The sequence below is a fragment of the Epargyreus clarus genome, unplaced genomic scaffold, assembly GCF_041222505.1.
Source record: "Epargyreus clarus isolate Ecla_fem2 unplaced genomic scaffold, WU_Ecla_fem_2.2 ptg000015l, whole genome shotgun sequence".
NCBI lineage: Eukaryota > Metazoa > Arthropoda > Insecta > Lepidoptera > Hesperiidae > Epargyreus > Epargyreus clarus.
In genome coordinates, this window is record NW_027332223.1 from 6,739,094 (window position 1) to 6,756,850 (window position 17,757).

The window sequence follows — 17,757 nt, forward strand, 5'->3', positions numbered from 1 at the left end:
ACACCGGAATCAAATTAATACTATTTTGACAATATTAACTTCCAGTCATCGCTTAAAATTAAATATGTAAATATTTCGACAGTAATAAATGACACCTGTACACTTTGTATTAAAATGGCCAACTGACCATTGGCTCAAATACAAATAGGGATATCCTTTTTGCTGTTACTATTTCGAAGGTACCTCGTAAATAAGGCGAAGTTCCGTTGATACACTATTAATGCAACTGTTTGAAACAGCGCGGCAATAAAATGTAGCCTTCAGGTAGAATATCCGCCCCACTTCGCTCCCTCGGCAATAATTTTTCGCAATGCGGATTTTAAGCTAACCTGCTTCTTAGCCTCGAATTGTTTTCTTCGGCATAGAATGTTACGTAGACCTGCGATATATAATTACGTGTGTTAATAGAATGTAACCGAAATGTGTAATTAAAACCAATAAGCCAGAAATTTATAAGGTTGTTATTATAAACGGGATAGCAAATACGTTAAACTTTAAACCCTATTTAAGTACCACCATATTAAGTATTTGCGATTTAAAGTATTTATTATATATTTATAATATGTGATTATAATACAGTTCCTACAGCTTGGGACTAGAATAGAGCTACGGTATTCCTCAGTTATCGTAAGAGGCGACTAACAGGGGACTTTCGAAGTTACGGGCGGTAAGAGGTCCCATTCTTCGAGCTCCCGCTCGAACCATCCAAAGAAGGCATCTACTTCGGGAAAGACGATAGCATATGTGGCTACATGCCATCATAAACATCCGAAGGTATAGCATAAGCACAATAATCTCCCGGGCAGTTTAACACGGCAGGCGTGAGATGATTCCGATTGCGATCTTTTGAAGATCCCGGTGCCCCATACCTTCCCCAGCGCTACTGAGGAAGACCACTGTGGGTGTTTTAGGGGAGTAATAATCCCACATGATTCTGTCTCTCCCAACCAAAATATAAATGTATTTGATATAATAATCGTATACTTATAAAGTGTTCAACCCATCCGTTCAAAAGTTTCTAAGACAAACATAATATGTCATGTATGTAGGTACGTAGAAAGTGACATCTCAAAACTTAAATGTACCTATCTTTATTAAACGAAGTTTGGTAGCCAATTTTGAATATTCAGCGCAATAGCAAAACAGATGTTGAGAATAGTGTAACAGTTCTGAAATTGAGTGTGCGATTCTCGAACAAATCTCACCCTCAAGCTATTTTGGTTAACCGCTCCGAGCTCGAATTTATTCGAAGATTAAACAAGAATCGTTGTAATATTCGAACACTGCTTATTTCGCTTTCTCGAATAAAACCAACAACATAATGTTATTTTTCCTGTAAATCTTACCCAAAGGTAGGATTACAAGGAAAAGGAATATTTACTGAAAAAATAACGGTAACTATGATAACGTAAAAAATATAACGTAATGTATATCAATTATTTTTATTGTATAAAATGTATCATTTTTCATTACAGTATTATTTTAGCTGTTTATTGGTAATATCATAATAATAAGTAATACAATATTTACAAAACTACATAACAATATAACAGAACTGAAATGGAATAGAATAATGACTACCGGATACATATTTAATAACATTATCACATATCTTTAGACATCTAAAATTCTACTTTATTTAAATTTATATCTTAACTTAAATTAATTTACAATAATTTCACTTATTTTTTTAATATCTTTGGGAATTACAGTGCCTTCTTAAGTATATTCAATCTTATATTCCTGTAATCGTTAAATATTTATACGCCATATCGTATTTACCAAAGTCTTCATTTTAATATACAAATTATGAAGCTTGAGGTGGACAACATGTTTAACATATTTAACCAAAAGTAAAATGCGTATTTATTATATTATTTAACATTTCATTGTTCCCTACAATGAAACTGAGTTTAGCTTAGGGCCTTTTTCGTGTCACGCGGGTGTCCGCCCGCACGCGTGTACTGATCAGCTTTAATCTCTTCGCAGGCCGTATGCGTGTAGCAGACATGACAGGAAAATTATCCGTGAAACGATAAGATGCAAGTGGTATAAGTGCATGCGCGATAGTTCGCACGCGGTCACAAACCCGCGTGACAAGAAATATGTCCTGAACATATGAAGATACGCAGTATACTTTTTTATAATGGAAGCAACAAACTAGCATAAAACCTGCCTGTTATTCTGTAACTACTTTCGCTTATAGACATTTTTTATTGACTACAGATAACAAGAATCCTAGGATCGAATACAAAAATTTTGCTGCTTCGGAGGTCTAAGCTGGAATGCCTTTAATATTAAATCATACCTTACAGATAAACATAACTGTGTTCTGAAAAGAGGAGACTTAGACCAAATCAAAGGATCCATCAGTCCACCGGTTAGTAACCACCTATCTGTAATTAACCCCAAAAAGTATTGTGGCGCTTCCTCGGCTCGGCCACAAATGAATACTCTGAGGCTCAAGATGAAATGGTTTGTATTTAATAAATGACAAAATTAAGAAAAACATCGTGAGGAAACCTGCATACCTAAGAAAACTTAAAAAAAATGTTTTCTAAACGAAGTCTTTGAAGTCTGCCAATTATCACTTGGCCAGCGCGGTGGACTATATCCTTCTCATTCTGTACGGAGACCCGTGCCCAGCAGTGGGACAATAATGGGTTGATGATGATGATGAAATGTCAAAGTAAAGATGTTATTAATTTAAAATATTTTATAGTTTCGCTAAACCCTGTTCAAGTGTTTCTCATGACATTATGTCATAAGCTTCATTCGCAGTACCACGTAGTCCTGCGTGACTTCTTGTCACCTGATCGGCGGACTTCACCCGGAACGCCTCTAAGGGAATTATCTGAAAAAATGAATAAGATATAAATTAAAACGTTGAAGCGTGTAATTATTAAAAAAAATGAGTCACAATAATTATAGGCTATTTTGGTAAGTTTCACCATAGCCATTACGTACTCTTGTGTAGGTCAGAGTATTAGCATAAAATTACCGTATCGTTGTATTATGGTTTATTAATTTTAGTGAATATTCTCAAAAAACTTTTAATCGTCAATCAATTGGGTACTTGACAGTTATAACAATAAAATATGAAATATGTTGGATATGATAGCTTATAAGTAAACATAAATTATGCAGTATTTCGTTTATTTTTTAATACGTTCTATGTATTTTAATTTTTAAAAAGAAATTTTCGATTTTTTATCTGTGGATTTTAAATCCCAAAACGGCGACAGTGCTGCCTCAAATGTCATGTGACGTCACTACATCGAAACCAAACAAGACAAATAATAATTAAATCGTTTGCTGTTAGAGTTGGTTGAATTTATAATATGTTGTGAACCGAAATGAAGCCATACTATATTAAAGCTGATAGCGTGAACCTGCTTAAAGACGATCCATATATGCAGTGCAATAAATCAAAATGGATACAAAAACTTCCGTGAGATAACCTATGGAAATATCAAATAAACAACGTAAGTAAAACATTCTTTATATTTACATTTAATCATATCGGACAATTAAAACATTTCTTAACTGACTTCAGACAGAAGAAAGGTTGTCTTCAAGTGATTATTAAGATTTTTTAAATATACTTATATTCTTATGTGAACTGTTTTAAGGTTATTAATTGGTTATATTTATATTTACAGATCTTCCCGACAATCGTATAGTGACGACGTTATAGAGTATGTGCAGGTTAAGAGGAAGGCAAGTTTGTGTTTCATGAAAAGTAAAAGTTGTCCTGAACACAAGGTACATCAATGAAAATGAAAATGTGATGACTGTCCTGCCTAGAAGAAGTGAGAAGCCAAAAGTTTCGAAAGTGGGCACCAGTCTGAAATACATAAAGTAAAGTACACGGGAAATAGTACTTCTTTACTTGCGTAACCTACTCAACAAGATGGAGGAAGAAAAGTTACCATACAGTTCCTATTATTGCATTGCAGTTTAATTCTGAAAATGACAGTGATAAAAATATATATCCATTTGTTACGGAAAATAATTTTAGTAATGAAGAAAAGCAGACACGCAAGCAGCACAAAAATTTAGCTTAGGTGATCTGTAGTAATTATTGTAACTGTAACTTATGATAAATATATACAAAAGTTCTACTGTGTGTACTCACTAATAGAACCATATAAACCAAATAAACAAAGAAATCGGTTAATAAAATACTAATATTAGCAAATCATGTATTTTTAATTATACAGTCCTGTAACTTAATCAGTGCACATGCACCATCAATAATAACACAGTCATGAAATATTTTAATTGTGTCCTATTAATTACAGAATGGGCCCTTAAAATAGAATTCTCATAGATGTCTTATAATTCTATTCTTATCATAGACATCTATATAATATATTAAATATATGAATACTTCCACTTGCTGTTTTGTTTTGATTACGTCCCGTTCCAATGATTTGGAATTGACGAATCACTCGAGAGTTACTAAATTTATTCCTTTTTTTCAATAATACTTCTCTTACATAGATAGTATAAAATGTCATTGCTTGCAAACAGAGGATTTAAACATATAAGAATCTGCAAGTTCTTTAACGTTTATGAGATTTGGGTTTAGGAACTTGTATAAGCAAATTTGTTAGGATATTTAGCGATCGTACTTGAACACATCGTCACTGCACACGCCTTGTAATTTGACATTCTTGCAATTGTACTAATAAAAGTTAAATAATTCCCAAGATTTCCCCTGAAGTATGTGTAGCGTCGAAGTTTATTTCTATATTTTCAATGTGTTGACGTCACGCTACGAAATGACACTTGACCGCCTGTTTTGGCGTAACGTTCCGTTTACCGTAATAAAAATATGTTTTTTATTAATAAATAGCCCTTTTTTCGAAAAAATGATCAATGAAAGGCATATATAATACGTATATGAATTCATTAAAACAGTTTCCCAAAAAGTGTCAAGTAGCCAATTATCACGTAAAGGTAATTTACTAAAAATTAAAAGTAAATTAAAATATGCGAGGTATTTTTCGTATTATGACTAAAGATATAATTTCATAAACAGATTGTAAATAATTATTAGACGTATAAATTAGTTTTTCTCTAAAGTTAATAAATAAAGTTAGTAACAAACTATACATTGTATCTACCACCATTTTCAAACTTATCCTAAATATAGTCACATTGTATTACCATAGTGAAACGTATTTTTATTCAACCGTACCATAATATATCGTAAATCGGTTATAAAAGCGCTTAATAACTAAAATTGGAAATGTAAGCCGTAAAAATGTTACAAATATTTTCTTTGAACTTCAAATTACACACATTAAAGTTTCAGTTTTCTATAAAACACGTTACACTATATTCTGTGACAATATTTTGAACACACCAACTCGGCACACATACCCAAAACTAAACATAAAAGTTAAGAATGAAAGTGAATTAATCCAAAGCACACCATAAAGCGAAGATGGAAAATTAAGAATAAATCTAATTCTAATGGAAGCGAGCCTAAAGTACTAACCTACAAAGCAACTCATGGGTGCAACTTCACGAATACGTAACCACCTAACCGACCTGCAGAGAGATGTTTTCCATAAGAGGTAATTGTTAACACATAAAATTATTCTAAGTATGTTAGCTACATGTAAAAGCAAGAATGATGGTGATTATATCGTCACTGGAAAGGCTAAATATCTAACACGCAAATGGGCTTTTTTTATAATATAGGAGTAGCAGACGAGCATACAGTCCACCTGATGGTAAGTGCCTACTGCCACCTATGGACATCTGTAATCAACCCCAGATAGGATTAGATATTCCTACCTGAGGTCGGCCACAGATGCGCCGCTTCCCCTGAAGACTAAGCTGAAACAACTCGGAAAAGTATGTCTTCCTTACCACACCTTTCAAATCAGGACACAGCAGCACTTAACACTGCTGTTATGAGGCAAAAATAGGTGAGGCGGTGGTGCCGCCGGAGTCAAACCACAAAGGGTTCTACCACCTTCCATCCTTATTTTAGTCTTTCCAGTAACGATATTGAACTTAAGAGCACGTGATGTTTTTAAATTTTAGTAACCTATAATACTAAAAATATAAAAATGAGTTTACGACAATTTTACGATGTTTTAGTTAATTAAATTAGTCCGCTTTGATGAATTTCTTAAAATGAGAAATGTTTAATTAACTACTGCCATATTTACAACGTAAGAATATTTTATGCGCTAAAATTTAAGGTAATTTCGTTGAGGTGCTGTACATGAGTAAGGCTGTGTTTATGGATATAGACACAGTTTATATCAATTAGTATGTTGTTTCATCATCAACCCATTACTGTCCCACTGCTAGGCACAGATCTCCTCTCAGAATGAGAAGGATTAGGCCATAGTCCACCGCGCTGGCCATGTGCGTATTGGTAGACTTCACATACCTTTGAGTTTTTTTTATTTTTTTATAAATCTCTCAGGTATGCAGGTTTCCTCGCGATGTTTTCCTTCACCGTTTAAGCAAGTGATCATTAATTTCTAATACGCACATAATTTTGAGAATCAGAGGTGTGTGCCTGGGATTTGAACCTCGGACCCCTTGATCGATAGGCCGCGTTTCTTAACCACTAGGCTATCACTGCTGGCTGTATATGTATAAGTATGTTGTTTAAACTTATAAAAAACATAACCCTTTCTTGGCAGTCGGGTAAAAATACGCTAAAATGTATTTGAAACAAACCCATCGACTGTAATTTTTTGCAAGTAAAACACTATCACCATAATATCAAAATAATAGAAGTGTAGTTTTTGAAATGGATGATATTTTTATTGCCAAAGAAATAGCATGGCCTTATTGATGAGAAAATATTTTATTAAAGTGCATCACATGATCTTAGTTTTGTTTTAATTCTTTCAAAAAATACTTACATTTATCATCATTATTTTCTGTTTCTGTTGAGTCCTGGCTGTTCATGGAAACCATTGATATCCTCTTAGAGCGTTGTTGTAATAAGAGTTCTGAAACATAATAAAAAAAATGTTTAATGAAACACAAAAAACTATATAAATTAGAGATAAATAGTGATTTACAATTTCGAAATATTTTTCAACCGCCGCGCAGAAATCCAATTTCAAAACTTAATATTTTTGAAAAAAAATGTTTTTCACGAAAGTTCAGTTCAAATATTTCTCTACCAGTGAAGATTTCGAATTAACAGATATTTTTTCACAGGCAAACAGTTCCTTACACTATAATAATACCTACATTTATCAGGAGACACCATAGATTAGTAAAGATAATTCGCCGCATTGAAATTGAATGAGGCCACAAATGGCTTATTAGTAAGTTATTTTTTTTAATTCTTGACAAATAAAAACATTTTTAGAGAAAATTTACGAATAAATAACTAATACTCCGTAATTTACATAATAAATAAATAATTATTTCAAATATTTTAGGGACATTTTTGCACGGAGACGTGGCAAAACTTTTTTACGCAACTATTTCAATTCTCAAAACTGGGTACATTTTCTTGTTAGGAGTGAGTAATCTTTACTAATCTATGGGAGACACTAATAACATTTATATTCGAAGTAGTAATAGGTACGAAGTTTCTCCTAAATACTAGTTCAGACACACCTGTGCTCACTAAGACCGAAGATGCTTAGCTTGTTGCTATGTCTAATGTCTAGATGTAAATACTCCCAATTTAGAAGGAGAATCTGAATAGTAAAAGCTACATTATCTTTTTTGATATATTGCTGGTCAAACACTAAATTATTGCCGATATTCATTATTACTTATCTATTCATAGTTTTTTTTCCTTTCTGCTCTACAAATAAAACAAAAAATTGTACAGTCATACTCTGTCATACTAACCACACATCAAGTGCTATAACTTGAATGGACAATTTCCGATCGCCCCATAAACCTATTACCATACGAGTAATGTTATCACATGTCTTAGATTACACAATGTTTATTATAACCACAATAGATAATTGTTTATTTGTAGACATGAGTAACAATCTCCACCTATTGTTCTTCACACTTAACTTATCAATGTGATTCGTCGTATATCCTAATATTATAAATGCTAAAGAAGTTTGTTTGTCTGTCTATTGATTTGTCTGTTTGTTTGCTATGCTTTCACAACTTATATTTTATATTTAACCTAACGATAAGGCAGACGGGCCTGGTGGAAAGCAGTCACCGTCGCTTTTGGACATTTACAACACCAGAGGAGTCGCCAACGCATCGCCGGCTTTGAAGGAGGGCTCTTTTTACACTCTTGAAGAGCCCCATGTCATAGTCCTAAGGTAATACCTCAGAAGAACCTTACAGATATCCATATATCTTACAAACAAAATCGATTGTCATGAAATTTTGTACATAAGTTTTCAGGAGGACAGAAAAGGACATAGGGTACATGTTATCCTTAAAAAAGTACTGTTGCCAAGAGATAGATACGAGTAAAACAACTATAGTCAAAGACCTGTGATCGTAAGCGAAGCCGCGGGCACAAGCTAGTATTTCATAACGTTCCACTTCCGTGGTAATGTTCTAATAACGTTATCCCACATGACCTCAATGAACGAAAATTTTGCATATGCCGTACGACCTCACTTAATCGGCTCAAACCTCTGATCGTTCCACCGTTTACGTAAACACTATCCTAAAAAACCGCCAATCTATCTATTCGATCAATTTACTTGTTAACAAGAAACTGTTGAATTAAACTAAGCTGATTGGATTCAATGCAGCATAACATCATTATTTTTGTAGAACTAGGTTATTTTTGTAGAACTAAAGAGAAGTAAGCTAGTAGCAGACCTTAAGTTTATCAGTATGATATTTTATACTTATAATCCGTTTCCTATCAGAAGTAGACGTATTTAAGCAATATGTCACCAGGTTGGTCAAGCTCGAATTCGACTTAGTCAATGTGTGGTAAGGGAGACAGACTTTTCAGAGGCGCTTCAGCTTAGTCCTCAGGGATAGCGGCGTATCTGTGGCCGACCTCAGGTAGGAATATCTGATCCTATCTGGGGTTGATTACAGATGTCCATGTGCGGCAGTAGCCACTTACCATCAGGTGGACTGCATGCTCGTCTGCTACTCCTATATTATAAAAAAAATCCTATATTGATGAAAGTATTATTGAGACCTCTGATACGTATTTTACCGTAACATTATTCCTTTTACTTCTAAAATTACCCAGAAAACGTAAGTATACCTATAATTTAAACGATTTTGGACATGTTTGGAAATGGTGTTATAGAGTATTCAAAATAGATTCGGTTATAATAAAACGAATAGTTTTCAAAAGTATACGTAAATATGTAAAATACATTTCAATCTAAATGTCTAAGAGATAAGTGTTATTTTATTCCTTTCAGTTTAAAAGTCGAGCTCGCATTTCTAGAACGTAATATCTTTTTTATCTGTTATCGTTATCAGCCCGTTTCTATTCAGTCAGGTGCGGCCTCGGTGCGGTATCTAGCCAAGGTACTGGCGTACAATTATACCGTCGATATATTTACGATCACCTAAATATAGAAAGATTTCCTTGGTTGATATCACGGCGGCCTTCGGTCGAAATACCTGAATGCTTTCTACATTCGTGATATTAGAATATGATTTAAAACGTGTTAGAATAATATTTATGTCATTTTAAATCATATCGGTATTATGCATGTAACAAACATATATGTATATATGTACTGGTGACTATTTTAAGAATTATATGGTACAGTTTATAAATCTTAATCACTATTTGATTCTTATCTAAGTTTTTTTATATAAAGCGCAACCTAGCTATAAGCTGCCCTATTACAGGGCGCAGGTCTGCTCTAAAAATGAGAGGGATTAGGTTATAGTCAACCACATTGGCCGAATACGAATTGGTAGACTTTACACAACTTTAAGATTTTTTTTATAATATAAAAGTACTGAGGACTAAGCTGGAACGCCTCGGAAAAATCTGTCTCCCTTACCACACCCTTCAAATCGGAACACAGCAGCGCCTAACACTGCTGTTATTAGGTAGAAATAGGTAGAATAGAAGATATATTCTTTTTAAAAGTCTGAACGTGTGGGTTACCGCACGATATTCCCTCCTCTACTAAACCATTCTACATTGTCATATCACACCTTTTTACTATAATCTACTAAAATTATCATTAAAATAACAAATTTAACAGACACAATAAATATTATTACTAACCAACTATTATTGTTTCCCACTAAATACCGGAGACACTAACCAGATAGAAAATTATTTATATAAACATTTGCCGAAGCGACAGACACGACGGGAAAAGCGATTCTTGTTTACAAATGGAAACACAACACCGACAGCTATCGGACGATGGATGGTGCAAACTGAATAACTGTTGTAAACTAACCGAACGTCATTATTATAACAACGAAACTGATACTTAACTCAATCGTGCATATTGCGCCAAATTTGCCATATTATTTTAAAGTGCCATTCCTTACCTATTTCTGCCTGGTAGCAAAACTATTACTGTTTTAGTTCGGAAATATTTTTGTTCTTTTTTCTTCAAAAAGTTATTTTGTTTTTCGCCATGTCCATCATAGTCCTTTGAATTATCATCATTGATTTAAATCAGGTAGACCTTATATTCCATACGAAATAAATTATATGACCAAGGGCAGCTTTTGTTCCCTGTCAAAATGAGGGGGTTCAGGTCCTAATCCATAATGGCCAAGTGCGGATTAAAGAACTGTCAGACATGCGTGCATAGGATTTAAACCTCGGACTCCCCGATTCAGAGGCCTAGTTTCTAAACACTAGGCTACTTTTTATTAATATACGTAGCAGACGAGTAGCAGACGAGCATACAGTCCACTTGCTGGTAAGTGGCTACTGCCGCCCACAGACATCTGTACCCAGATTGGAATAATTCCTGAGGTCGGCCACACATGCGCCGCTACCCCTGAGGACTAAGCTTGTCCTCGAAAAAGTATGTCTCCCTTGCCACGCCCTTCAAACCAGAAAACAGCAGCGCTTAACAATGCTGTTATGAGGCAAAAATAGGTGTGGCGGTGGTGCCGCCGGAGTCGAACCACAAAGAGTTGTACCATCTTCAAACTACTACTGCATTTTAACTAGATACCGCAAATTAAATTATGCGTCTACTAAATTGTAGATGTTTTAAAATACTATACTAAATATATTTACAGTGTTATCGTTCCATAATAAAATATACAATGAAGAGCCAAAGTCCTGACATGATTCACACCAAAACATACTAAACTAACTAAACATCGCCCACATTTTGCTTAGTAAACAAAAGCCATTGTATATAGTGACACATAGGTACCTTAGTATATCGTTTTGGTTGAAAGTGCTACACAAAGGCAAACACAAGATTTAACTTATCGATGTAATCTCTGCGACAATGTGATTGTACAGAGAAAAACACTTTCGCAATTTCATTATTTCTTTAACTTGGTAGTGCAATGTGTAACAGCATTATGTAGCAACTGATACTTAACATGACATTTCGTAGTAGCATACAACTTTGTCATATGTAGTATTTTTGGCTGGCTTTAATCGTTTTGACGTCCCACAAGTGCGCAAGAACTTTCCTCAACCAGGGCAGACCTAGAGCGAACTCTACCACGCTGCTCCTATTTATATAGGCGAATATGTTTAATACAATATGTCGTTAGGACTAAAGCAGATCCAGCAAGCAAGCAGAAAACTAAGCTGAAGAATAACACGCCAAAATTAATAAACATCATCTAGCCCAAAGGCATTTATTTTAATCTATCAACTGTTAATACCTTTTAAAGTACAACCACCATTTGTGAAGTCTTTGTTTAAGAATAAGTTATGTACATCAAGGAAGAACAAAATATTAGAATTACTAAAGTGGGAAAGTATGTGTTTAAAAAGTTTTCCATCGTAATGTAGAGCCAAATTTCAGTCTGAAAAAAATTTTTTTTTTATCATTATAGTAATAGTCAGAAACCTTATACACCGTGAAACGCATATTTTACTCATAACACCTATTTTTATTAGACTTTTTTTTAATTTTACATCATTTAATTATATTTCATAACACCTTTCGTTCAACAAAAAGATTCCACTCGCAACTTTTAAATAAAATTAGTCACACCGTTCCAGTGCTTATAAATTACATTAATAAAATAAAAATAAAGCCCGCCTCCATTCAATTCGTATTATATAATCTGCATTCGAATACTGGCACAGGCGAAGCCAACCAAAAGAAAAGGCATTCCAAAGCGTGCACAAATGAATTGTTCCGAAAATGGATCAGATGTGACTTTCGGCTGCAATGTACTACTACACGAGTGTACGTGAACTGAATACTACGGGAAATGTGACTCATCAATCACATCAAACTATTACATAATTCATAACGTGGAAAGTTTTATTTGTTTTTATGGGCTACCACAAAATCTAATGTGCACATTGACGTCAACTTTCTCTGCGCGTACATCATGCGTACATACGATAATTGCTTTCAAAATCGCTATTAGACTTAAATGTTTATTATATATAAAAAGGTTTGTTTCTTAATATTTTTCAAAAAGGGTTTAAATAAGTCAGGCCGATACAAGTATTCCTTGTGTGACGTGGATAAGTGACGTGGACACACATAAAGACATACAAATTTCTTGACTCAGAACAAGCATCAAAATTCATGAATTCCATTTCATTCCAATAAAATAAGACTATTTTAAATTACAAGCAAAACGGGTTATGTAACTCAACACATTATTATATCCCATAACAATACAGTACCAATTACAGCGAGCGATTTATTTTCCGCGTAAATTCAAGACCGTCTTTATTATAACAGAACGCGCTCACGCGCATAAAATTGCCGTTGCTTATTTGCGTTGGCATTCGACGAGCAAAACGAAATTGATTGATGTCAGAAAAAACGTCGACTTCCTGACGTTCCCACAGACGCAATGCACATGCAAGTGCACCCAATAAAAAACTTAAGTCGACGACCCCGCGTGCGTCAGCCGACGATAAAGAACCTTGCTCTCCTGCCATTAGGCAACTTTCACATCGACGACTTGAAACGTGTAGCTAGCAATTTTAGCGATAACATCATAATAGTTCATAGGGTCATGATTCACGAAAAAGGAGCGTAGATGAAAGGGTCGCGTATAAATTAGTTTATTTGAAAGTTGTTATTTTAATTCGTGATTGGCTAAAATCACTCGAACAGTTAGTTATTTTTTTATAATATGGGAGTAGCAGACGAGCATGCAGTCTACCTTATGGTAAGTGCCTACTGCCGATCAAGAACATCTGTAATCAACCCCCGATAGTATCAGATATTCCTCACTGAGGTCGACCACAGGTGCGCCGCTACCCCTGAGGACTAAGCTGGAACGCCTCAGAATAGTATGTCTCCCTTACCACACCTTTCAAACCAGAACACACCAGCTTAACACTGCCGTTATAAGGCTGAAATAGGTGTGGCGGTGGTGCCGACGGAGACGAACCACAAACGGTTCTACCTCCTTCAAACACCACCACCGCTACACTGCTACTATATTGTTTATGTTAGTTTTTGTTGTCGATACCCGTAATTGCATATAATATATCGCCCTCATTCACTCGCTAGTGGTAGAACAAGTCGGTCACGTACAAAGACGGGAGCAGATGACGACCAATTAAAAAGTTTGTCCGTATTAACTATGCGGGAATTACGGGCGGGCTTGCGTGCCAGATGGACTCAACAACTTTCTTTGAGAAATGTGGCCACTCGACTTAATAGCTAGATGTTCAATGGAACTCACAGTTATATAGAAGCATTGGTATTCAGTACTAATAGAAATAAATTAGTTACGATAAACCAATCTTAATGTTAATCATTAAAATTATTTTAAGGGAATTCAAGTTACTCTACTCATCTTTTCTAATCCATATGGCGCCTGAAACGGCGTCTCACCCTATATTTCGTAAAATTATTTAAGAAATTAAACATATTGTTTACATTACATACACATATCTGAGTTTTAAAAATAGGTTCTCGTAACATAATAATCATTTTTGTAAATAACAACGAGTTGAAAATTCAGGATTTGAGTGGTGTTATTCGAAACTTACATGACGTTATTCGCCAAAATCAAAATATTAATTTATTACCAAAATAATTACCTGCATTAAATTATAAAATTCGTGGATTCCTGATATCTGATATGTGTACATCATATGGATGCAATTTTCTCTTCATTAACTTATTACATGTGTGTATATGTATTACATCTAATTTATTACTGCAAAAATATCGAACGATACACAAATAACTGAGATATTATTTTCAAACTTTTCTATTTTCAAATTTTTAGTTGACTTTTTAATAGAATTCCCAGTTGAAAAGGTTTCCTTACGATGTTTTCTTTCGTTAAAGCAAGTGAGCTGCTTTGTAAAACGCACACAAATTAATAATTGGCAATGCATGCCTTGGATTTGAACGTCGGACCCTCCGATTTAGAGGCCAAATTTCAACCACTAGGATATCACTGTATATTATTACTGTTGCTGCATATCCTCACCTCGTTTAATGATTTACATAAAGAATTTTATGTTTGTCAACCGTGGTACAAACGAACTTGTTATGAAAATTAATTTACCACATTGATTTGTGTGTTCACAGGAGTGTATCGCTACTTCATGAGGCGGCTATTACATAAAAATGCCGGCAATTTATGAATGTACACCGCACTTCCTATTAGCTAGTTAATGGAGTATATTCGGCAATAATCGGACTGATACATTACGTGATGTGGTTTACGGCTACGTAAAACGTAATCCGAGCATTTTACGTCGTGATTTGATAGTGACATAATGTTACGAATGGAGAAATTACGCGGCGAATGTCGAGAACGTTCGTACAAACAAACAGTAATAAAGAAATTGAATTGAATAAGTCAGTAATTAATTTACTTGGTGCTAATAAAACTAGCCAACAAAGAACTCAGCTCATGTTAACAATCACGATTTCGTATTGAACAGAAGTTCTGCCTCTAGTCGCTCTTAGATCCATTGCAATACATAACAAATAACATAGAAAAATTTTTGTGTATACGTTTCATATTTGGCTTACGAAAATATGACCATGTTTCTGAATATCGCGCTAAACTCAAGTGGCTCCCAATTCGCCTTCGCCGGAATACTCACATTCTATCTCTTCTCTATGGCGTTTTATTTAATCCGAATACCCCTCCTTACCTGAAACATCGCTTTCAATTTCTCCACTTGTCCCATGATCGATCCCTTCGCTCTACTGAAAACCTTGCTCTCACTACTCCTTCCCACTCAACTTCTTTTTACAAAAAATCATTTACTACAGTAGCTATCCGTCTCTGGAACTCCCTTCCTGTTACAATACGTAAAGCAAAATCTTTGCATTTGTTCAATAAACTCGTGCAATCGCATTACTTGCAGCTCTAACCTTGTCTTTATCCCTATCCCATTCTTTCACGCTATCTCTAATCTTATCTAACAATTTAGTTACTTTTCCTTTTTCCCATAACTGTTATTACTTCTTTTCACTTTTACCTTCCTTCTCCTTTTATTGTATGTTCTATGCTATCATCAATTTAACTTCACTACTTTACTGTTATTTAAAACTGCACTCTATTTGCACCCTACCTATTTTTATCTCATCCTTACTTTTACTCCTCACCTTAGGGTTGCCTGGAAGAGATCGCTGATTAGCGATAAGGCCGCCTGTTGTATTGTTTTATATTTGTATGTTACTTTGTTATTTCATGTTGTGTTGGTACAATAAAGTGTATTATTATTATTATTATTATTATAGAATGTCTCCGAAAAATATAAATATAAAAAATACAACAGCGCTATTATATAGCTATAGGGCAGAAATTGACAATAGTTCCAAACGACGCACGTCAAAAAGTTACCACCACACCACACTTACAAGCGCTGCTGTTTTCTTTTTTTTTAAAGTGTAGTAAGGAAGTCATCTTATCTAAGGTATAATCACTTAGTTTTCAAGGATAGCAATGCACACCACCATAGACAGTATGCCCGTGTGTTAGTTCTAATTTATAAAAAAAAAATCTCACCTTTCTTTTGCATGGCCTGCTCCCACAGAAGCGACGTGATCTCTTCAACCCAAACATTCCTCACTTTCGGCTCCCTGGTCTCCAGCTTATACGACTTGAGGTTCCGCTTCCGGTACCAAATCGTGAACTTGTACTGGTCGTGCTCCTTCGCCGTGATGCCCAGGTCGTCCACTGGTATGTGGTCTTTGTAGATGAAGAACTCCACCGTCAATTGCTGGAATGAGGAAAGTTAAAGATTAAGTTACTACTTTCGCATTGTTAGTATAGTCCGCACCAAACTGCTAGTCCGCTCTGAATTTGTTGCGAGCAGGTGTAGTCATACAATTTGCTATGGCGCGCTTCATTTCATTTCATTTCTATATTCAGAGCGGACTAGCATTTTGACACGGACTATACCAAGTTGATGTTTTAAGGCATTTAGGACGTATTCCTTGTTAGAGACTATTTTGAAAAGTACCGACACATTGGTTATATCAATCACTGTAAATTATTTATTTATTTATAATTTTTTGCATCACCTCTAAAATGAAATGTACAATAGGGTAAACATAATGCCTGATGGCATTCTCTACCAGTCAACCCTGAGCTGATGTAGAGAATTAGTATATTAAGTTACAAATACACGAGCGACAGCTCACTTCCCCCGCCAATTAATATTAAGCATGAAAAGGAATCTCACTCTCCTTTGTTGGCTAAAAATATAAATATTTAAAATCTTATAACAGAACTAGCAGAAGAAATCAAATTATCAACAAAATAAATGCTACGAATAAAGCTCTTCAATTTAAATAGCTTTAACGTAAAGTAACAAACCAATTTTACTTTTATGTTAGGTTTTACGGCACTTATAATTTAATACTGTACTTAGTTTTTACAATTGGCAAGTACCGAATAATAAAATAAAGGTCATAATTTAAATACCGCCGTATAAAGCCATTCATTACCGCTAAAGTCACGCTAAAACCCCCATTAAAATGTCTAAGGGTTTCGGTCGAGCCGAAAAAACAGCCCCACTCCATCACACTGTATGTGAAACCGCCTAAATTTAGCAAGAATAATATTTATTTACCAAAATTGTAGGTGCTTTCCCCTGAATTAAAGGCTTGAATGAAACCCCTTAAATAAATGTATGTCACTACTATGAGAACGCTGAACTGCAACTGAATATTATTTAATTCGTTACTAAAATAAAAGTCATTAGCGGTAAAGATACTAACCAAAATATTTTAATAAACCAATCTAAATATATATAACTCAAAGGTGACTGACTGACATAGTGATCTATCAACGTACAGCCCAAACCACTGGGCGGATCGAGCTGAAATTTGGCATGCAGGTAGATGTTATGACGTAGGCATCCGCTAAGAAAGGATTTTGATCAATTCTACCCCCAAGGGGATAGGGGATAGTATAAGTACCAAACAAGCATATAGTGCACATGATAGTAAGAAGCAACTGCCTTCAAAAGACATCGATAAATTAAACCCAGATAAAAATCAAGTAATTTATGTACATTACGAAAAATCAATAAATATGTATTAAATTCTAAATAATAAAACAAAACTGAAATACTTATTTTTCCTCGCATAAGAACAACTAACTCAACTTGAAAATTCTGACTTTTCGTTTCACAGGTACAGTATCACAAAGCGAAACGTGACCATAGTGTCC

At 34.6% G+C, this 17,757-nt stretch overlaps 1 protein-coding gene across 2 annotated transcripts in view; it reads right to left on the minus strand.

The window, feature by feature from the left end:
• Positions 1-1,427: 1,427 nt before the first annotated feature.
• The window catches only part of LOC140747724 (uncharacterized), a 44,750-nt gene continuing 28,420 nt past the window's right edge, over positions 1,428-17,757 (minus strand). The window contains exons 6-9 of one of the 2 annotated variants that reach the window (XM_073080308.1): positions 16,087-16,300; positions 6,903-6,992; positions 5,510-5,562; positions 1,428-2,854 (exon numbers count right to left, since the gene is read on the minus strand). In XM_073080308.1, coding sequence (XP_072936409.1) covers positions 5,522-5,562; positions 6,903-6,992; positions 16,087-16,300 — 345 coding nt within the window. In that variant the 3' untranslated portion in view covers positions 1,428-2,854; positions 5,510-5,521. The remainder of the gene's footprint in view (positions 2,855-5,509; positions 5,563-6,902; positions 6,993-16,086; positions 16,301-17,757) is intronic. The other variant, XM_073080307.1, reaches the window with a different exon arrangement.